The sequence below is a fragment of the Anser anser genome (genome assembly GCF_964211835.1).
Source record: "Anser anser genome assembly, chromosome: 11".
Classification (NCBI taxonomy): domain Eukaryota; kingdom Metazoa; phylum Chordata; class Aves; order Anseriformes; family Anatidae; genus Anser; species Anser anser.
Window position 1 is genome coordinate 10,961,766 of NC_139732.1, and position 23,354 is coordinate 10,985,119.

The window sequence follows — 23,354 nt, forward strand, 5'->3', positions numbered from 1 at the left end:
GCCTCTTTAATTTTAGGTCTGTGCAATGAGGATACAGACTCAAGGTTTTAGCACTTCGAGCTGATAATGTTATCGATGATTACTTCAGAGGGAAACAAAAGGTTTTTTTTGTTGTTGTTTTGGAGGATGATTAAATTGAAGTCTGGGAGTGCAAATCAACTGGGTTTGTTTAATTGGTGTTATAACAGTAAATATGTAAAATAAAGGTGTTCAAGTTAGGTTGTAATAAGTGTTTCCCATTTGTTCCCTGTGTATGTTACAGCAGCTTACTCGGCAGGTATTCATTAAATGCAGGATATCATGTCTTTGCCGGTATGGGTCACAAAAGTCATGTTTAGGATAAGTAACTACAGCTCGTTTGAATCAGTTCACATACACCAGACCTGTTTTGAGATTTATTGATATACTAAAAATATAACTCTAAAATTTTTAACCACTCCAGCTGTGTGTAAGGAGGGACTATGCAGTAAACTTCTCCTCTGTGCTTTCCAACTGTTTAGTTACTTTCATCCTTTTTCAACTGATTATTTTTAAAGCTTTTTCACAGTTCCTATCGGGCCCACAAGAGCTCCACTCCTGCCTGAAGCTGCCAAGTCAAAACCTTTTTTTCTGTTTTTTTTTTTTTTAACATACTCAAGTCCAACAATCTTATCTGTGCTTATCGCTCCTACCAGCTTTCATCCTAGCTCCCTCAAATAGAGAGCAAGGGGAAGCAGTTGCTGGGACACAGAGATAAAAAAGAATAGAAGCAGGATATTTCACCAGGATTTAATGCATATTAAAACAGGGGATTAATGCGTTTTCATTTTCACACTGCTCTGTATGGGCATCTTGCCGTACCTCTGGTGAAGTGAAGTGACCTTTAAACTTCTCTGGAATGGACTGGGGAGAGCTGCCAGCACTTCGTGGAGTTGAAAGAGCTGAGTAGTACAATGTGTATCTGATGGTAGCGCGAGGTAGCTTTTAGACTGAAGCTCTGTTTGTCCTTTTCTGCAGGGATTCCTGAAGAATGAAAAAGATAATGCCTTGCTGTCAGCTATTGAAGAGTCCAGGAAAAGGGTAAGTTGGAAGCAAATACCTTTTTATAAACAAACCAAACCACAAAAAACCCCACACACGAAAGGGGAGGGAGGTGGTGGATCTTGAGGAATTATTTATAAATTAGATGTTTAATAAACCTACTGGAATTGAAGAGGACTGTCTACAGAATATACAATAGTTAGATGTAAAAATAGTTGCTTAGAATTTCCAGAAGAAATAATTTTCAGTTGCATTTCAGCTGCAATATTATGTAGGATCTGGAAGCTCACAGTGTTAAATATGAGTTTGAACAAAGCAGCTGCTTGTAAGGCACAGCATGCTCTAACCCTCTCTCTACGAGTGCCTTCTTTTCTAGAGGTGATAACGCTAGGATAACATCACGTTTTTTGCTCTGAGAAGTACCTTGTGCCTTGACCTCCCATACAGTGGTGATGCTCTGTGGATTTGTGGAAGCTGTTTCCCCGGGTCACAGGAATTGAAGCGTGGTGCTCTCCACACGACTACCTTCAGACCCACGCAGCAGCAGTACTGCAAGGTGTAATTCTTGTCTGTAGGACAGCCAGAACAGGATGCTGCTTACACTGTCCAAAGCAAAACTCTTGTATATTAAAAACAGTTTTTGAAGCAGTGCAAAAAAATTGCTACAATAAGAAAGTAAGAGTTGTCACTTAGGCTCAGAGAAAGGGTTTGAGCCCAGTTTTCTGTCCTCAGAGGGGACCAACGCCTAGGCAGTCTGTAAGGGAAAAAGTCTGAGCCTTCCCCCATTCATCTTCTGTCTCTGCACCTCAAGCAAATAGTTGTTGTAGGATTTTCTGAGCTGGAAGCTGTTCTCTGATGCAAAATTCGTCTTACTGTGGTCCTGAGTCTATTAAGGCTTTTGGTATCTGTCATATTTGGGGGCAATGATTTCCACAGTTGAATTATGCAGTGTGGAAAAACGCTTCCTGTTTGTCTTGAAGCTGCTGCTTCGAAATGTCATTGCATGCTTCCAGTGCTTATGGTACGATCGTTTCCCTACATGTATACTTGGGGCACCAGGTTTAGAACTGAGCCTGTGTTTATTTCAAATGATAAGGAATGGTACTTAAGCATTATTAAATTATTTTAATTACATATAATTATGCTGTAATTATCGAAGCATATTTAAACCCCCGTTGAAGTGATTATAGTGAAAGTAAGAAGACCTACATTCCATCATGGAAGTATAAAATGATTTTATATTATAAGGCGAGAAACAAAAATCATATGCTCTAGTTGCACGTGTGCACTATAATCAAATGTTTGTCAAATGTCACTGCTTTTTACCCATTCACTTATACTAGGGAATGTTTAATTGACAGTACCCTAAAAGCAGTCCATAAGAGATGAAATCTTATTCAGGCAGCCAAAACGTGTAGTTATGTACGCTGCAGCTCAGAGTGATTTGAAAGAGAGACAGAGAGAGAGGGTTGGGAAAGATAAAGTAGCGGTGTATGGCTTCTTCTCCAGAATTAGTGGAAATAAGAGCATTTTCTGTCCCAGTGTACTCAAGGCTGCTGGCTAGCATCACTCCAGCAATAACAGGAAGAGAGCAGAGAAGCATCTTCGATATCCTAATGCTCGTTGCCAAAATAAGGAGTGCTGAGCAGAGCTCTTCCCCTCCATGCATTCCTCCATCAGATCTGAAGCTGTTGTAGCACATCAGCCATTTTAAAGGGTGGTTCTTCTCAGGGCATGATTTACTGCACTCGTTTTCCTGATGAGAAAGGCTTTCTGGTTCTTCCGCACCCGTTGATCTTCCTTAGTAATTTTTATTTTTCTTGCATCATATTTCCTATTTAAAAGGAAAAACATACTGATAAAGACCTGAAAATGAAATACGGGCTCTAAACAAACATCTCTATTAACAGTGCAGTGCATCAAACCTTTATCACCTCCAGGGAGGCGAAGAGCTGTTTGCCAGTAGAGAAACAGGGCTCGACAAACCACGCAGATCGGTGGTGACCTGGATATCGTGTGCATGCAGCTGGGTGGCCAACTGCTAAATTAACAAAAGGTTTGGGCTGAGGGAGGTGGGCAGAGGGCAAGGAGCCCTTAACTTCCACGCTCGTTATCTTAGCCCTGTAACAGGGTCAGAGCTCGGCGCGTGCTGCTGCCCCCTCTGCTCTTTCTGCAGTGCTGTAAACCAAGGCTGCTGCTGGTACACGTAAGGTCTGTGCTCCGGTGAGGTGAAGTGGGTATTTTGGATCCAGGCATCTTATGCAGAAGTTGCAGCTGTTGCTGCTGAGGGAAATGGAGAGCTCAAGAAAATCCTGAAGTCGTGAGCAATTGTGGATAGCGTCTCAGCCTGTCCATTTCCAACCTGCTGGGCTTTCTGTGTGAAAAGACAAAGATCCAATCATTTAGTAGCTGGGTATGCAAAAGCTATATTCATTCATGCACACCTATTTTCTGAATCCCCTCGTACCTAGCAGGAGGTCTGATAATATCCAGCAAATCGTTAGCTCTTGAGGACTGACCGGGTTGATTTAGCTAGTTGCTATTTTAAGCTGGTCTGTTAATAGCAGAGCTGGTTAGTGGTTGCATGCTGTTTGGTGTTTCTGTCTATTCCTTAGCTCTTCTTCTTCAACAGACCTTTGCTATGGCTGAGGAGTATCACCGAGAATCGATGCTGGTTGAATGGGAACAGGTGAAGCAAAGGATTCTTCACACCCTGCTGGCGTCGGGGGAAGATGCTCTCGATTTCACCCAGGAAAACGAGGTAACTGCCTTCCTGAACACTGCGTGGTCACACTCAGCTGCCACTCTGACGCTGCTGGAACCACCTCTGGATTATTTTATAGCTACAACCGTTGAAAATAAGTGATATTAAAGCTCTATTTAACTTAAAAATGGTTGCAACTAGTAGAATGCATTGCCTAGCGAAGTATCGAACCTTTGTTTTTATTGACTGATTGGTGCAGGCAGTGGAGCTCCTGTTGCTGAAGCTGTTTTATGTGCAGGTTGGAAGCTCAGTCACCCTAGTGCATAGGAGATCGATAACACCCAGCGGACAGAAAACACGTTGGGGTGAACTTCTCCTTCAGGGAAACTTTGCAGAGCTAATGAGACCAGACAGCTTCTCAGGTGTAGCTGTTCTCCCAGACAGGTCTTGCAATGTCTCTTCCCCTTATCCCTGTCTACTAGCCAGGATTTATGGCTTTTCGTAGGAGGGTGTGGAAGTCTCTTGGGTTTCTTGTCAACACCAGTTGAATATTCCAAAAAAAAAAACAAACGAGGGAGTATGCTTTCCTTTTACCTTGCTCTCTCACTGTTGTGCCTCAAGGTCTCTTGCACTCAGCAATTCAAGGTTAATCCAGTGGTGACCAGATCCTTTGGGCAAGACAGCCCCTGTTTGATATGAAAAGATATTGACTAGTAACTCAAAATATTACGTGTGTTGTGTTACAATTTAAAACTTTAGTTTTTCTTTAGTTTTTTCTTAAAATGCTGCTGTGCCATGAGCAGAACATGGCACGGCTACGTGCAGAGTTGTGGGAGCTCCACCCCTGGGAGCCAGAGGCGTCAGACATCAGCTGGGATCCCTGGAGCATGAAGTTGCGTCGCAGCCCCAGCACACTGCTCCATCAAAAACTAACCTTGAGAGGAGAGGCAGTAGGGAAAGAGCATTGCTGTGCTTTCAGGCCAGAAGACAGGCCCAGTTTTTTTTTATAGCAATCTTCCCCGTGCATTTCCCCTTTTTAATTTTTTTTTTTCATTGGTGTGACTTATAGAGCTGCAAACTGCATTAAAAAAGTAAAAAAAAGGTCTTGGTGTTAATGGGGTATGACCTGTATAGGGATTTGGAAATAATTAAAGCTGTTAATGAAATGTCCCTTTCTGATTACTATTCATTTAAATATAGGTTAATCCCAGTTAGCATACATCTCTTTATAGAAGCTATTTTCCCTACAATGTATTTTACTGATACTTCACTGTGACTTTTCAGAAGGCTGTCCAGTGTTCCGCTATTAGAGATGTTAAATAATGCAGGCTGAATTCGTTTAAAGCTAGGAACAGCTCTCCCATTACTTTGGGATGTGAGTCTGCAGACTTGGCAGCTGTTCTAATAGCTTCTAACATCTTTGATTTGTGTGAGTTACTGGTGTGGGGTTTGCCTTCCAAAGTGTGGATACCGGCTGCTGGGAGAAGCAATATAATAACCTTCTCTGAAAAGCCCAAACCCCTTTTCTGCTGTTTCAGTATCAAAATGGACAGTAACCCCAGCCCGTGGCACTTGAGATGCCAAGCATCGAATTGGTGGGAGGGGGGGAAAACCCTTTAATAGTTTCCATGAATGAGTTTAAAGACTCAGTGTACACCATTGCTCAGTAATACTCCACTCTCCCTTTCAAAGCACTCGTGGTATTGGTATGTCATTTCAAGAGCATTTAAAATCCTTGATATATTCCAGTCTTAGCCTCAAGAAGTCAAAGGTCTGAGAGGTTTGAAGTGCATCTACTGTGTTAAAAGCCTGTTATCTAACCTCCCCACAGCAGGTTGTTCTTCTAAAGCCTTGTTCCAGTCAAATAAGTTTTTTGTGTGTGTGACACAAACAGACACAGCCTGTGGAATATAGTAGAGGTTTAATTGATATCCTCTGGAGATGGAGAATCAACTGAAAAGGCACAGATCCAAACACAGCAGGGGGCCGGTCTGCCTGCGAGCCAATTTCGAGCTTTGGGCAAGCTAATTTGGGCAGAGTGAAATACCAACACATTATTCATGAAAATAAGACCAATTAACAGGCGAAGCTTATGATTCAAAGAAGCTAGCGCAGGACTTGCCATTAGTGGTTTCTGTTCTGCCTTGTCCTCCAGCCTGGCCTTTTTCCCCGTAAGGGAAAAACTGAACTAAAACAGGGTGCTCCTTGGGAGGAGGGAAGAAAGCCTGGCTTTTGTTTTCAGGATATCAAACACCTATGTTACGTTCTCAAGGTGTTTGTTCCGAGTCTTGTTCTGCTAGGTTCTGAGGCATTTCTTTTGTCCTTTTATTCCCTTTTTTTTCTTCCACCCCCTCCCCAAGCTCTTCCCCTCCTGCTGTCGAGCAGCCTGCTCCCGCAGTGCCTGAGAGACGCCGTCGCTCTCGCTTTCTCCTCTGCCCTCAGTGTGACGATTTCACATCCCCTAAATCCCAAGGAGCGCAGGATCTTTTCCTCTCCCCCGCTGCACCGCGATGGGTTTTGGTGGTGTTTCTGCAGCTCGGTCTCCTGCGTAGTTATGCGCTGCATCTAGTGGCCAAGCCATTTGGAGAGCTGACAAAATGTCTGCCCAGCCTTCTGCTGAGGAATGTGCATATGCATATGAGGGCGATGAATAATGCAGCTTTCTGGGCGTGCAGTTGGGTGCACAAGCGAGGCTGAATGCTTGGCTGAGTACAAATGAAGGACTCCTTTGAAAAGCAGCATCATTCAGCTAAATGAATTTAAAGATAAAACTGTGATGGTGGCGCGGTCTAATTGCAGTTTTTGCAAATGGATAATATTCAAAATAAATAGCACGGCTCTGAAGAATCTTTTGGAAAGACCTCAATGCAGGGCAGGGAGAAGCAAACGTGATTGATCGAAACAGCACGAGCTGTGTGAGCAACCGCAGACCAGATAGGCAGAAATGTGTGTGTTTGTACTTCTGCAGTCCTTGGTGCGTTACCAACTTTTCCTTTTTAGCATTTGCTGCTCCAGTTATGCTTCAGGAGCTGACCTAAAACATAATTCTTTTAGTACACACCTAGCTGCTGTTTTCAGCGCATCTTTCATCACCTTTTCCTCACTTGAAAACTTGAGAAGTTCTGACTTGCTGCAAAAGGATATCCTGCCCCTTCCCCAGATTTCCTCCTGAGCGGTGGCAGATGCCTCTTCAGGCACCGGCTGCTGGCTACGGAGGGTTTGCCTGCACACCTATCCGTTTCTGCAGCTGAGGGTAAGGACTGGAAACGGCCTTCCCCGTGCTGACTCACTGCTGTAGTTTCCCTTTTGAAATTTCCTTTTAGCCCGACCATGAGATACTTCAATGAGCTTTTTTTCTAGTACCGTTTAATAATTCAAAGATGGAGCCAGAATGTGAGTATGAGATGGAAAAAAAAAGGAAATGCTCTAGCTCCCGTGGCTCTTGCTGTAGGAAAGAAAAGCATAAGAAAAGCAAGACAAATTCTGGTATTCCTGATTTTTTTTTTTTCTCACTGAAAGGCCAAGCTGGTTGAGGGCATTTAAAGAATTTACCTGCAATGTGTCAGGTCTCAGCTGTGGCAAATTGTTAATAAGTGATCCTCAAAGCGTAATGGATAGGGAAAAATTAAAACTGGAGAAAGGAGAGGAGAAAAAAAAACACTAAATGCACATTCTTTGGTTTCAGACGTGCACTTTTGAATTCAGATCCTTACCTGTGGGTTTTAAACTGTCAGTCTTACGCTGCTGTCTGGAAAGGCGGCCACAGAGATGCTGCTCTTTGGTGCTGTGGTACAACAGCAGGAGAAAAAGGAACCGGATTCGCAAAATAAAGCCCCAGTCCTTGTATTTGTGGTGTTTGAGCGCTGGTTGAAAAGTGACACCGAGTCACAATGTACTCTTCTTGCTTTAGAAGATGAAACCTCATCAGTAATTAATGACAGCGTCCATAATTTAGTGTTACTTTAAATAACTCTGCAATTTATCTAGCACAGCAGAGGGGAAGGCTGCAAAGCGCTATTTCTGCCATCACGTCTGTTTCCCAGGAAACCCGCTTTAACGGCTTCTTTGTTCTTTAGAACAAAGAATTTGTCGTTTTTAGGTGGGTTTAAAGGAATTTGTGTCAGATGATTTGGCACTGAAAGAAAAATGCAAATACTTCTGAATATCAGTATCCATTAGGAGTGACTCTGAGGAATATTTTGGGGGTAAGTTCAGCTGCAAAAAGAAAGTGGTGTTTGGTGAGGTATTTTGTTTGTGCTGCCTAAGGTCTAAATGAATCTGATTTTACTGTCAGGTTGAACATAATTTAAATTGCACTATTACTGAGAAATGAATGCGGTGATAAATTAATTTCAGCAATTCAAAGGATTTTTCACGTTCGTATTTGATACCTTCATTTATATCTCACTATATCAGGGACAAACACAACTGAATACTTTTTATTTTGCAGTCAGCTGTTGTATGCAGTGCAAAAAGCATAAATCATAAATATCACAAATCTCTTATAATTTCTGAATAGGGGCCATGCCATTATTTTCACATAAATGCCTAGCTAGCTCAGAACAGCTTCGTGGCTGTTGCACTTGTGTGACTTCATTTGTCTTTGTTTTAAATTGCAAAAATTTCCCTGCTCAGAGCTTGTGGACTAGGACAATTACAGCTTTTTTAAGAACATGAACTCCTGAGGGTAAGGGCAGTCTTACACAACAGAAGGTACCACTCTGGTTACCTGTTACCAAATTAAAACAGGCAGTGCTTCCCAAATGCTTCCCTGCATAGACCGTGTGGAATTTCACGAGTTTTTATTATTTTGTTTCAAAGTTGGGATACAGCCCAGGAAAATGTGAGATTCTTTTGAAGATCCTATCAGCAACTCCTCTGATTAGAAATGAGAAATTGTTTACAATTTCATCAGGAGAGAAGCTATGTGTTACCTGTTCCCTGAATTCTGAGCAATCTGAGCATTGGGTCACCTTGGTCCTGCCGTGGCACAGCACAACTGGTGTCAGCAAAGCTGAACTTTCAAGCTGAAAGCAAGAGAGCAAGAGTTTTCCATTGCATTTGGGCTTTCTGCTCTTTTTTTTTTTTTTTGTACAGGCAACAAATTGGTCAAATTTAGCTGAACTCTTCCAGGAAAGACTGGAACATGTCCTTGAGCAATACTTGACGGTGATTGTACCTACACAACAAAGTATTACAGCTCTGGGTAACCACCGTGAGAAGTGAAGCTGTTTGACAGTATTGGTGGGGTGCAGCGTAACAGCTCACAAGGAGGATGTGCAGCTAGCTAGAACTGACTTTGGTGAAAAGCTGAATTTTAAAGCTCTGCAGATGTGCCTTCTCTTTGAAAAAACTTACCGGTTCCAGATTAAAGGAATAGATGTGGACTGGAGTTACCTGGCACGAGTCCTGTGTATGCTTAGAGCTACCTTCAGTATTTACCTTCTGTACTTCACATCCTCTCTCGTGGTAAAAATAAATAGCCAGCTTAGATCTTGTAGCTGTACCTGAGCTAGAGACCTGAAGCAAGCGGAGCAAGGTGTGCGCGGAGAGGTGACATCTGCTGCCAGGCCGACCGCTGCTGGGACAGACAAATGAGCTTTAGGGTTTGAAGTCAGAAATGTAAATGCTGCTGCTTTGGCTTCAGACCTCAAAATATGGTTGCTTTTCTAAGGGCTTGTCTATTCCTCCTCTCCTTCCCCAACTATGTCAGTTGGCTTAGTAAATATTATGTTGCTGTACTAAGCTTGTCTTGCTTTTATCTTCAGCCCATCGTGGCTATAGTGCTCCTCAAGAAGCAGCCGATATTAAAGGACTGCTTACCTCAAAGGGATCTGTCTTCAAATAATTGCACTTTATTTTTCAAACCCAAGATTTGCAATGCTGAAATAAAGAGCTACGTCTATACGAAACTGGAAATGTTGGAGGGTTACATATTTAGCTGTGAGGTTTTTTTGTCCAGAGTGGTGAACATCTGTGTTTAGTGGTGGCTATACTGAAAACATACCTGTGGTTTGTGGGAAGCATTTGTAAGGATAGCTTTGTGGCATAAGAATATTACAGTAGTATTATATTTCAAGTTTTACAAAAAAATTACGAATCGTCCATGCCATGACTCTTATCGACTGTCCTCTAACTCAGTGGAAATATTTCAACGCTTGTGTAGACGCTATGGGTAGGAAGTTTTTTTCAGGTCATTATATTGCCAGCTTCCTTCTTCCTCCTCCAGCTAAGCAGCACTGGGGCATTTTTCAGCAGATAATTGCATGCTCCAGCCCCGTTTAGTGTCAGTGTCATGGTACTGGGGCAAAAAGAGCGTCAGATTTGCTGGACTGCATCCATCGAGCTGGTCTGTCACAGCCTGCCTCCTCGCTGCCGTGGAGGTTCGGACCGGATGCTTCTCAGAGAGACACTGAGCATGCCAATAAGCAACCTTTCAGGAAACAAAAGCAAAGAATTAAAATTACAAGATGCTAATGAGGCACGCTGGTGTCCTAATTCCGCAGAGCTAATGGTTGGTTTGCGCACTGAATAAGCAGGATTTCTGTCACTTGAGAAAGTTGAAGCTATATTGGGAGGATAATAGGGGATTGCAGTGACAGTGTGCCTCTTCCTTGCAGAACCTGGTAAGTTGTGTCAGGAGCAGAGGTGTTTCTGCTGTACCTTAGGAGAAGATCTATTGGTTAAATGCGTTGCAGTAATTTTATACCCTCTGTGTGAAATGCTCAGATGACTAAAATTGAATATGCAGACTACAGGGTTTGGCTGTATCGGGGAAGAAAAAATTAGCAAGCATTTAATAACCTTTATGCTTCTTGTTAAACAGCCCAGCTATGCTGGTGAGTCGGGCCCTCCAGGTCGCAGCTCGCTGGACAGCGTGGAGATGGCATATGCTCGGCAGGTGAGTGTGCTGGAAAGGAACATAAAACCCGTAGCTGAACGTCGTTCTCTGTATAGAGGTGGGAAAATAAAAATCTGTGAGCGTAATGTGTAAAGAGATACGGAAGGTACAGCATGAAGACATCTGCCCGGGATTAAAATGCAATTTGGAAATACGGAAAGTTAGCCTGACATTTTTGGAAATGCGCTCGTCTGTCTACGACAGGATTTGTGTCAAAAGGAGATCCGGAGCAACATATGTGACTGTAGAAGTCGTTCATGTTCGTACAGTAAATTAAAAGTTTTAACCTTTCAAAAAATGTTTTTTGGAGTTCATGTCACAGTGTAATATCATGCAAACGAAGAGTTACATGCCCTCTATTCTCACGTGTGGAAGGAAGATCACTTTTCGGATATCTGCATATAGGGAAAAACACGCTGAAGTCTTAATCCTGATATTTGTCAAATTATATCCCATTTTAATAGGATCAATTATGAGGAGCTTTAGTGCAGCAGCTATGAATTAATGTCTGGTGGCATTAGGCTCCCTCTGAAAATTTTCAGAGGGAATTGATAAACCTTTACATAACCAATTTGTTACTTTTGTTATTTGAGATGATCTGTTTACCAGCACTGCTGGAAACAAAATGAAAGAGAAGGACTTGATTTTTCCAACTGGAATATGTAGAAGCACATAGACAAAGCGCTGCCTAATTTGCACACAATTACTGTTATTGTGTGCCTTGGCTCAGCCTTTGCTGAGCTCGATAGCAGCTTGTGCATCTGTTTTTCTGTGTCTGCGTTCAGTTATGGTAACTGAGGAAATGAATCACAAAATAAGGTGCATGGTTGTGCTGATCAAGTGTGTATTTGATTTAGTGGTTATTATTAGTGCATTAATTTGTTCCATCTCGAGTGTAATCCCGCATCTAAGGGTCTTTCAAGTGGTATGATTGCACCCGTGCTTTCAGGCTATCAGCATTGCTCCCGGATGTTTTGTGGATGTGGAAAACTCAACTTTTCTAGCAGTGCTAGTGCTGGTTTCTGCCTGCAGCACGGTTCTTGCAGCCACTGCCTGCCCTCTGGAGAAGCTGCCCTGGCCGAGCTGTTCTCACCTGCACCCTGCTCGAATGCAAGAAAATCTGGGTTTCAAAGCTGCTCTTGTGCCTGTCAGCGGGTAGCTGGGAGACCTTGGGAGTCCGTGCTGTTGCAGGTCACCATCATCCGTGAAATGTTTTAATTACACTGGAATAATTATTCTTCATGGATAACTTAAACTATTTCCCAGAAACACAAGGGTGTCTGTGTATGTGGTTTCACTGATGCTAAATTTTGTTTTCGATCCTGAGCTCCACGTCTTGTTTGCATGCTGGAAACATTGAAGCAGCAGTGTTTGCAAGAAGAAAGGACTCAAAGTATGACAGCAGTGCCTTTCTGGTATTGGGAATGATTATTTTCAAAGGGAGCTGGGATGAGAATAGAATAAACAATCCCAGTAGGTAAACGGAGACCAAGATTTACATTAAAACGGTGCAAGGGGTAAGTTTAGGAGTAGGTTTTAAAGGACCAGGTTTCTGTTCTCATCTTGTGTCACAGTTCCCTGAATTCCTGCAGCAGAAAACAGTAAAATTCTGTTTCTGTTATATCAGGCTGCTGTGTAGGGGAATATCACTGCCATTCAGTTGTCACGTCTCTTCTTGAATCTTTGTCCTCCAACAATTAGCTCCAATTAGTCTAGCGTGGCATTCAGTGCAGTGCTTTGCTGTGCAGAACCCCTGAACAGCTAGTGGATTGCTTCTGGCCTTCAGGCAGGCTTTGGGGTATTGTGGAGGTTTGTGCCATTGTCCCTTCCTCCTCCGTGCAGACTGACAACCAGCTAACGTGGGAGGGAGGCAGAAGGGACCTGCTGGGGACAGTTCTTGAAATCTGGGTCAGATTCTGCTGCCGTGGCTGGGGAGGGGGAAGGAGAGTGGTATGTGTTGTTAAAACTTGCTTTCAATGTGTTTCAGATTTATATTTATAACGAGAAGATAGTGAACGGACATCTGCGGCCTAACCTGGCGGACCTTTGTGCTGCTGTTGTAGAGTTGGATGATAAGGTACTGCCAATAAGTTAACACGAGGAAATGTATTTAAGCTGTTTTCAGCTGTGATTAACAGCCTGCTGACATTGGTGGAAAAATACTGATATTGCCAAAAAAATAAATAAATTACGTGGCTCCACAGAAAACACAGAGCCAACACTGAAATCTTCTCTAGTCCAGCAGGGCCCACCAGTGATGAACGTGGTCATGATGAAAATTTCTTAACAAAATGGGGAAGAGAAGAGCCTGGTTTCATTGTAGTGTCTTGTCATGAGTGATGAGCTGTCAGAGGAAAAAAAAATGCTTTCCATTTTAAATGGGTTCTACTGAGTTCTGTTTCCAAAATGTGATCTCCTAATGTCCTTTGAACATATTTAGCTGTAGGTGAAGGGTCTTCAATCAGTCTCCACTAGGACTGGAGTAGGGTCCGACAGCAAGGTGTAAAGCCAGCCAAAGTCTGCAAGGTTAACTTTAAATCGATGGTCTATCTGCTTTTCTTTTTTGCCCCCTTTTCCTTTGATTGTGTTGCCTTGATCCACCCCAAAAAAACAAGCACACAAACCTGGCCACCTTTTAGAAATGCCTGGGGGAAAATACTGCAGAAGGGTCATGTCGTGAAAAGACTGCAAATGGAGAGAGCAAAAAGCTGTTCAGAATCTGAGAGGCAAATGCTCGGGTCGGCTCTAAATTACAGATGTGCTTCTTTGCTTTGAACAGCTCTGTTCGCTTTGCTAGGGACAGCAAGGTGAGTTTCAATATTCTTGCTGCTTTGAAGCACCGTGATCAAACAGCTGCCCTTGCTGAAGCTAACAGTGCTGTTACTTGTCAGTGTTTTGCCGTTTCAGCGGGGATACTCTAGTCCTGTAGGTACTGATACGATCTCATCCTTGGGAATGAGCAGACCTGGATTGTTTTCAGCCTCTTTTTGTAATTGAGTCTTTGTCTAAGTCCTTTAGACATTTCACATCACAGCTGATTGCACAGCTTTCCAATGACTTTCCAGAGCAATCACTTACGTGAAAAGCTGATGTGGTATTTTTGAGTGGGATATATGAGCCGGAAACGGGGAAGGAAGCCGAGCACCTAATATCCAGCCTAGTCTGGGAAATCTTTAGTACTGGCTGAAAACTGCAGGTAAAATATTTATAGCCATCTCCTTACACAAGCATTAGGCAGAGAAGCCTGTGAAATCTGTATTCTGCAGAACAGAAGGGGCTTACCTTCAGGATTGCATCCAGTGTCTCCACTGTAAATCTAAACTGACTGAAATTACTCCCCTGCAGTATGTCTTTATACTTCTGCTTTAGCATCAAAACACCACGTAGCTCAAAACAGGGTTGTTCACCTTTGTGCTAATCACTGTTGCGTGGAACGGTTTGTTCACAGAACCTCTCTGACTTGTGGGCCATGGTGAAACAAATGATCAACATTCGCCTGGTTTCTGCTAGCGACGTCTTGAAGGTCCGGACCAACTTGGAGGTGCGCATGGACTTCGTGAGGCAGGCTCTGCACTACCTCGAACAAAGGTAAGGCGAATGCTTTGGATAACACAGTCTGATAAGTTTCCCTAATAAGCCAGAATGACTTGTGAATACACACAAGCATATTAACAAGTCAGTTAATTCGTGCTGCTCACAAGAAGTGTCTGTTGCCTGTCTTTTATGTTCTAAGGGGCTTAGAGCAGCCACTTGAGTATAAAATTGTTTTAGTTAAAAACTGTTTTAACTGAAAAGGCCTTGAATCCACTGGGAGCTTGTTGAGAAGACAAAAAGATCTTTTATTCTTTCTTCAGTGTTGCCTTTAAAGATTTTGTATCTGTCACAGTGATATGTGAAGATTTTTCAGTTGTAGAAAGAGATCTGTTCCCCCTCTACAACAAATTTCTCATTTTCCATACTCCCTTTCTGATTGCTGATTACCTGTCAGGAGCTGGTGCTGGGTAGAAATGAGGACAGCACTGGGAGCAAATCTGGTGCAATGAGTCAAGTTCTGATCGTGCCATTTCTGCCCTGAAAGTTTTTTGTAACATTTCAAGGGGCTGTAGCTGAGACATCTAGCAATGATTTTCAGACTCTGGAAAGAGGCTTACTGTCTGCAGCAGCAACTATTCCGGGGATCTAAGCTCGTTGACCAGGAAAGTGCTTGCAGAGTTGCAGGCCACGGAGCAGACAGGCTGCAGAGAGAAAGCCAAGGCTGAATCCCCCTGTTGGCAGTATTAGCTGCTCCCTGCACGTGTGCCCACAAACCTGGATGTTGCAGTCTCTTACCAAATAGCTGCCAATGTAACGCTAGCAGGATAGTTCAGCAGTGGAAAGCAAACAATAGATGCAGTGTAGTGCGTGGGCATTTGTTACAGGTACAGTTCCACCATCTGAGCTCTGAAAGCGCTGCGCTCTGACAGGGCACACTGGGAAGAGATGTTTTCTCCTCCTGGCGCAGCCTCTTTGCCCCTAACGGTTGGTTGCAGCTCCTCATCAGTGCTCGTCATCACCCAGGGGTGCTGGCGGTATGCCTGTCTGCGCACAGAGAAACTTGACGCATCAGAAGTCTTCTGTTCCCAGTTCTTCAGTCACAGCATTGCGTGATGAGCCAGTTAGACTCTTAACCCAATTTGCCAAATAGCCAACTTGCTAAGTTGTCACAGTCACGTTAAAAGCTAGCTGAAATTAGGCATGCGGTTACATAGAGTTCCCACCCCGAATCCTCCCGGGGCAGAAGCTGAGCTCTTCAGACTTGATCTCTTTTTAAACCTGCGTGCCTTGCATTGTAGCTTTTTATTTCTTCCTAGCAGGAATTGGCTAAATGGCAAAGCAAACGCTGATTCTGGGGTGTTTGCATGCTTCTGTGGTCCCTCACGTGTAAGGGGAGGAGATCTAACACCGCTGACAGCTGGCCTTGCATCAGTTCCGTTGGAGCAGGTGTGATCTTAAACCCTGAGGAGCTTGGGCTTAACTCAGCCATAATATTAGTTACAAAGGTGTGCTCATGTTTGCTTACGTTAGGCATAGGGTTTTTTAGTCTAATAGTTCAGTGGTCTGTAGCTAGGAGCCAAAGTAGGAAATACTGTACATGCACTAGTGTGTTTTGTGCTGTGTGGGGGGGGAAACTTCAAAATTATTGCTGCAACTTGTATAGGTATTCCTTCAGCATGCAGACTTTTGAGACTCCTGCTTCTAAACAAATATTTAAGAAATATTCAATATTTGTTAAATATTCAATATTCAAATATTCAATATTTGTTAAATTGACCTACATTGATTAAAGGCTTTGACTCCTAGAAAGCATTCTGAAACTTGCCGTTACCAGTCTCTTAAATTCTCTTTCTCGATGATTTCCCTCAGATAGGTCCATGGCCCCAAGGTTTGCTTCCTCCACAGGGCAGGGAAGAGGAGAAACACAACTGCAGTGTTTTTAAGTGTTATTTTGTGATGGCACTGACTGGAAAAGCAGTAGCATGGAAAGTTTTTTTGGCAGCTACATGACTGAGTTTAACTTATTTCTGAGAGAACCTAATGAGAGGAACCTCATAATAGAGTTGAACCTGGAGCAGTATACCACAGGCTCCAAATGTGGTTTCTCTTGAGACTGCTGAATACAAGCATCTTCCTAAATCAACAGAAGTTTTTGCCTCGTTTTGCTGTAATGATAATGTTTGAAACATCACGGTAATTTGCTTTAAATTGCTGATTCTGGTGGATTCAAAAAGCAATGGATGTTTTTTCTAGCAAGTAAATTTCGGTCTGTTTGCATGCCTTTATTTTGCTTTTCAGTTACAAAAATTACACCTTCATGACTGTCTTTGGAAACCTGCACCAGGCTCAGCTGGGTGGAGTTCCAGGGACCTACCAGCTGGTCCGCAGTTACCTGAACATCAAACTGCCTGCGCCTGTCCCTGGTCTCCAGGTACGTCCACCACCTTCAGCACTTGGGCTAAAACAACAACACATCTGCTTGTTCCAGCACAGCCAGGAAACTCGTGCAGCCTCTGATGGTCTGCTGTTGTTTAAACAGTTCTCAAAGCAGAGGACTCTTACTCCTTTTCTAGAATTTTCTGTTAGGAAAATGGAAGATAGATAAAATCAGTTTGACTGCGTTCAGAGCTAGCCCCAGATGTATGGCGGTGCTCAGTAATTTGAGAATTTTAAATTCCAGGAATTGTGGTTTCTTATGGTGGTCTTTTTAAAAAGGAACAAGCAAGTATTAAACTCTGTTGTGGTGTTTCAGAAAAGCAGAAACATACTCTCCCTGCTTGGCTTTTTTCTATTTTTTCCACTTATAAGATGGTGACAGGCGTTGTTGATGACAAAATATGTAATGCATTAATCTGAATTGTAGCCGTTTATTTAGGAATCTGAATAAAATCCTGTTTATCTTCTAGAAAGTGCACAGCTGCGCACCTACAAAATCAACAAGGCAAATAAGCAGACTAGACAGAAAAATTACAAGTTGAATAATAAATGTGTAACATTAGAAATAACATAATTGAGACTAGCTGTCCTTTGCTTACCTGCTGGTATACAATTAGTCTGGTATTCTTCTGTTTCACTACACATGTTTTGAATACCTCAGTTGCCTAATCCAAATAGACTTCCTGGGTGGAGAGGATATCTGAATGCTAGTTAGAGGATTACCAGATCCTCATCCAGAGCTGAAATCTGGGCAAGCAGAAGAGAATCCCTTCCTTTGCTGCTAGAATGTGCGCAGCTTTCACTGAACTTAAACCTCACGATCTCTGACTCCTGTACCACAAACAGAATTTTTACCCAAATTGGTGTATGGGTATAAGGGCAGAAATATAAGCTGGGCAAATAATAATTCAAATGGGCTGCTTTTTTTAAATTATCTTTCATTTTCAGGACGGTGAGGTGGAAGGCCATCCTGTCTGGGCACTGATCTACTACTGCATGCGCTGCGGAGATCTGAATGCGGCCATGCATGTGGTGAAACGGGCACAGCACCAGCTGGGAGAGTTTAAAACCTGGTTTCAGGAATACATGCACAGTAAAGATAGAAGGTAACTGGAAACTTAGCAAGATCTTCAAGGGGTAGAAATTTCTGTGGAGCAGTGAAATAGTGTCTTGGTAGTTCCATAAAAGACTCAAGTCTCTTCTGGTGGTGATAGCTTCCTGGTGTTTTTATTACCTACCTAAATTACATGTTAAAAGTGTGCATATTTTAGTTTTTTGGCTTTGATGTCTAGAAATCTTCACAGTGAAAGAATTGTCTGAAAAAATGTAAAGTGTGTGTTTCAAAACTAACATTCTCTGAAATGTTGAAATTGCAGAGGGTTAGACAATATCTCACCTACCACAATATTAATGCCCTCCAAAAGTGATTGTCCTCTGATTTTTCTTGCAATGGGCATTTGAAGATGATCCTCATAATTTTAATTAGACAATTAAATTAGCAAATGATAGTTTTACCTACAATTGTAAATAGTGCAAGAAACATCTTCCAGTATGCTTTTGCTGTGAATATGCAGCTTTTTATATTGGTTTCTGTCCAGATCTCCTCAGACAGAGGGCAGTGGGTTTTATATCTTCTCCTAAATCCCTTGTATTTTTCCTTCAATTTTTTCCCTTAGATTATCTGCTGCCACAGAAAATAAGCTTCGTCTCCATTACAGACGAGCTCTGAGGAACAACACTGACCCGTACAAGAGGGCTGTTTATTGTATTATTGGCCGTTGTGACATTACAGATAACCAGAGTGAAGTTGCTGATAAAACGGAAGATTATCTTTGGCTAAAAGTAAGTGTGGATGTTGGGGTTGTTGTTTGTTTTGTTTGCTTTTCTTTTTTAAGAACAAGTCTGTATGATGCTACATGTCAGCTCTGCGAACCTCCCTTAATTCCAGGTCCATTTTCTCACCACTATAATATATGTGACTTGGCCTGCAGATAGTGAAGGGCTGGGAACTCGAGTCCTTGGGCTACTCTTACCCTCTGTACTATCCAGGTGCTAACCTGGGGATACTTCTTTTCTGGAAGTGGTGTGTTCTTTATTTCACACTGATCTTCATCAGCTCTTTTTACAACTAGCGTTAGCTTGCTACAGTGAGGATCCATTGTGAATTTTCCTTTCTGGATGGATTATGGCTGAAATGTCAGTGTCAATTGATAGGAAGACAATGTCCTTGTCTCCAATAGGCAAAGTTCTTAGAGTTTTGGAGGCACAATGAATACTGGTCAGTACCTACTGAAGAGAGGGAATAAAATGATATATTTAAGACTGGGGGGAAAACAATTTTAATTATCAGTGGGTATTCCGAGTCCCTGTATTCAAGTTTGGAATGAACGGAAGCAAAAGGACCCTTGGGTTGTATCTGCATGTATTTCCGCTGCTACTGTGTTAGAGAACTTTGCTTCCCAGCAACAGATGGACCTGCTGCTGTGACTAGTAATTTATAATCAGTTGGTCAAAACCTGACATGGCTTCAGTTGGAACAAATATCTTCTCAATGCATCCCTTGTGCAAGGTGAAGTGGAAACATGTTGGTTTTTTTTTTGGATGTTTTTAGCTGAACCAAGTGTGTTTTGATGACGATGGTGCAAGCTCTCCACAAGACCGATTAACATTATCACAGTTCCAGAAGCAGCTGCTAGAGGACTATGGTAAGAAACCCCAAAGAGATGTGCCACTGAGGTTCTGCTTTTCTCCTTAGGGCACTTTCCAATTGTTATTACACAAACCCTGGACTGCACATAAAGCCTCTAGCTCTCCGTCACAGGCATCTTTAGAGTGTTCATGAGCAGCGATTTTCCCTAGAGGAATGGCAGATTTCAGTAAGACATGATGAAAGAATTCTGTGTGTTCTCAGCACTCCAGAGGGTGAATATTCATAGATAAACAACGCTACTGTTGTTTGGGCTGTATCCATTATAAATTACGGCTTGCTTTCCTTCACCATATATATGCGAAGGTCTTCTAGCAAAGCTTCCAGGTTTTAAAATACAGAAGAGAACAGCGTTGATTACCTAATGCAGGCATGTCTTTCCAAAGCTTTTCTCTGCATACATCCATTGTTCATTGTTTCCCTTAAATTATCGTTTGTAATCTGCAAGGGATCCAAATCACAGTTCTTTACACTTTGGAAAGTTTTAGGAACAACCATGGCCCAAGAGAGTATCTTTGTGCATCACCATCTTTTGATCAATGAAACATGGGTCATTTGGACCATCAGAAACATACACAATTTGATTCTCTACACCTTTGTAGTTTGCAGCTTGACTTACACCCAGATAAAGAATGGAAAAGAAATATAATAAGCTACTATTGGTGTCATTGAGTAGGAAAATCCAGGTTTATAACATTATTTGGTCTGCTTGGCATACACATAAATGAAGACATAAAGTTGTGGCCAATAGAGAATCTGTTGCAGTCAGACTTGATGGCTGTCTGAAAAGAAAGAAAAGAAGGAACTTTTTTGAGTAACTTTATTCTTTCATTTCCTGAATGTTTTTATGGCTTGTCTTTGAGGATATATTTGCAGAGGAACAGTTATAAATAGGCCACTGATGTGTGATTAGGTATTCAGTTTTGTCTAGTGTGTTTATTTCTGTTGTCACTGAATAAACATACATTGTGACAAGAAGCATCCCGTGTCAGCGATCTGATTGTGAAACCATTTTCACTAGCTCTGTGCGTGTGTATTTGTTTCCTCAGGTGAATCACATTTTGCAGTGAACCACCAGCCTTTCCTCTACTTCCAAGTATTGTTCTTGACAGCACAGTTCGAAGCTGCGATTGCTTTTCTATTTCGGACAGAGCGTTTGCGTTGTCATGCTGTTCATGTTGCTTTGGTCCTGTTTGAGTTAAAATTGCTCCTGAAATCTTCTGGGCAGAGCGCACAGCTATGTAAGTCCTGCACGTTTACAATAATGGAATATTTTTGAGCCCCTGTAGACACCGCAGCTCTATGTAACTGACCAAACAACATTTATCAGCACAATGTCCTAAAAGTTAATCGTTTTAGTTGCATTAGAGCTCTGGATTTTGTCTCTGACGTAAGTTGAGATGAAGATCAGAGCAACATTTGCTGGCATTACCTACTCCAATTGTGATGTTTCTGACGTTGCAGTAAGCCATGAGGTTGGTGACCCTCCCGCTGTTAGGCGTCTCAATTTTGTGCGGCTTCTGATGCTTTACACCCGGAAATTTGAATCAACGGATCCAAGAGAAGCCCTGCAGTATTTTTACTTTCTCAGGTAGGAGCCTGTATTTCTCTCTCATTTTTCTTCTAGCGATGCTACTTAGTTATTATCTGGGAAGTCCTTGTAAAAATTCCTCCCTCCTCCCGTTTGTTTTGTAGGAACGAGAAGGACAGCCAAGGAGAGAATATGTTCTTGCGTTGTGTTAGCGAACTAGTAATCGAAAGCAGAGAGGTATGTTGGTCCGTGTTGTACTTTCTCACTTAAATTGAAATTCATTTCTTGATTGAACACTTCCTTAGGCAAGACAGCTTTTGTTTATTCCTTTTGCCTGATGCAGACCTAGCTGAGGGGGAGATGATAGCAATGGTAGTATGTTTAAAATACTTAATCAGGTCTTTTTGTGTTACTTACATACAAATACTAATTTTGACATCAGTCCCTGTCTTTCATTCACCCACAACTGCATTTTTGTACTTAGTAAATACGTTGTGAAATATATGCAATTCATCTCTCTATTTTTGTTTTCTTTTTTGCTACTTTACATCTCTGTGGATATAGTTCGACATGATTCTTGGAAAGCTGGAAAATGATGGTAGTAGAAAGGTGAGTTAATAATTGACGTGTCTATTTTAATACTAAAAAGTACAAATCACATGTGATTTCCGAAGTAGTTATGAGATTATCCAGCTTTTCTTCATTTTTCACCAGTCAAATTATTGCCGTGTTTGAATAAATACTGTTTTTTTTCAAGTATCGTATCCTTTTATAGAATAATCCATGACCTGCTGTCACAGGTTACATCACTGCTTACATGGTTAGAAGATAAAGGAAGCCTTAAGGTTTTGCCTGTAAAGAGGAGAGTGCATGCAAATAATAGAACATTTTGGATAATCAGTGAAGTTTTACTGTGCACTGCGGCAACTTATTCTGCTTCATACATCAAGCAGACTCCAAAATCAGTTAAAACTTAAGGTTACGGCTCATGCTGCAATCATTGCCACTATCAAAAGTAAAAAAAAAAAAAAAGTGACTTCTGGCAGGGGTTTCTTTTGCATGTTTTTGTTCTGTTGGTTTAAAAGCCATGGGATTGCACACATTAGGTTAACTCAGTAATCTTCACCAATTATTTTTCATTTCACTGTTCTTTCCAAGACATATAATTTTTTAGATTATAGTGTTGGTGATGAGTCCTGTTTGCTTGATTTTAATCAATTCATTTTAAACGTAATTGTATTCTTGTGTTTCTTTAGTATGAAACCAGAATTTAGCAATCACAGTTTTAAAATAAATTCTTCTTGATAATCTTACTTTTACATCCTTAAGTACGGTAAACTCCTTTCCAGATATTATTGCCTTTTTCATCTCTTCTATTATACTTGTTTATTGTTTCATTTAAAGTTCTTGTGACACTTTCTTTTGTCAGTGTAAAATCTAACTTGCAATCTATCAAGTCAATATACACAAACAGCAACCCTGGAGATTCTGGCATGTTATATGCAGAAGGTTTCCATATTTTCTTCTTCCCTGTAATATGTCATCAGCAAATTAAAATAATATATCATTTGACCTGTTGTCTGGGTCATTTTGAATAACGTAGAAACTGCAAATGTCTCAATGCTGACCCCTTTGGAGAAAGTCTCACAAGAGCTCCTTCTATTTTTAACAATGTCCTTTTGCTCGTTCCCATGGAAATGTACAGGCCATTCTAGTTATAATCCAACATCTAAAATATTCATTGTCTTGAAATACACTTGACAGAATATTAAGGAATTTTAAGCATTCTGATTTCTCTTCTCTATTCTTCTTTCATTTTGTCTCATCTCTGTAGCCGGGAGTGATAGACAAGTTTAATAGTGACACAAAACCTATCATTAACAAAGTGGCTTCTGCAGCAGAAAATAAAGGATTGTTTGAAGAAGCTGCAAAACTATATGACCTTGCAAAGGTAACTATCTTCTATGTGGTGCCTTAAATAAGTACTTGGTTCACCATTTTTTTCGAACACATTCCCTATGATTAGGAGGTTAAACGTAATCTCATTGATTTACCTTATTCCAGTAGACTATTTGTGCAGTTTGAGCAGAGCCTTTTTCTGCTTAAAGAGGGTTTCTTTGAGAAAACGTGGATAGGTTGTTCTCGAAGCCATTCTGATTTAGGACACCCCGGGTTCTTGATCAGTGTCATCTATTGTACTGGTTGCCCTGTGCATGATGTTACCCTGGCTAGTAAAGTGACTTACCTGGGGTGTACTCTTCCAATTGAACTGGTAGTGAACTGAACTCTAAAATAGCTGGGCTTTGTAATGAGTTCCTGTTTCCTTTTGAAATATATTTGAAAAAAAAAGGGGGGTTACAGCAATAGCCAGTGTCTTGGGAGGGGAAATTAAATGCTGTATGGTTCTTTTTTCAGTACTATTTCACATGAGCTAACAGCATTACGTTGTTTACAGCTAAAGTGATGTTGACTCTTTGTGGGAGGGAGACATCTCTGAGGATGCACAGGGCACCACTGGATA

General features: G+C 41.7%; 1 protein-coding gene across 2 annotated transcripts in view; it reads left to right on the forward strand.

Annotated features, from left to right (window-relative positions):
• NUP93 (nucleoporin 93) overlaps nt 1-23,354 on the forward strand; it is an 80,210-nt gene that overhangs the window by 47,792 nt on the left and 9,064 nt on the right. For both annotated transcript variants that reach the window (XM_083851902.1, XM_083851901.1), the window contains exons 4-17: nt 997-1,059; nt 3,653-3,781; nt 10,551-10,625; nt 12,613-12,702; nt 14,074-14,213; nt 16,458-16,590; nt 17,544-17,701; nt 18,272-18,437; nt 19,207-19,300; nt 20,352-20,543; nt 20,767-20,893; nt 20,998-21,070; nt 21,398-21,442; nt 22,668-22,784. In XM_083851902.1, the coding sequence (XP_083708028.1) occupies nt 997-1,059; nt 3,653-3,781; nt 10,551-10,625; nt 12,613-12,702; nt 14,074-14,213; nt 16,458-16,590; nt 17,544-17,701; nt 18,272-18,437; nt 19,207-19,300; nt 20,352-20,543; nt 20,767-20,893; nt 20,998-21,070; nt 21,398-21,442; nt 22,668-22,784 (1,602 nt within the window). The remainder of the gene's footprint in view (nt 1-996; nt 1,060-3,652; nt 3,782-10,550; nt 10,626-12,612; nt 12,703-14,073; nt 14,214-16,457; nt 16,591-17,543; nt 17,702-18,271; nt 18,438-19,206; nt 19,301-20,351; nt 20,544-20,766; nt 20,894-20,997; nt 21,071-21,397; nt 21,443-22,667; nt 22,785-23,354) is intronic.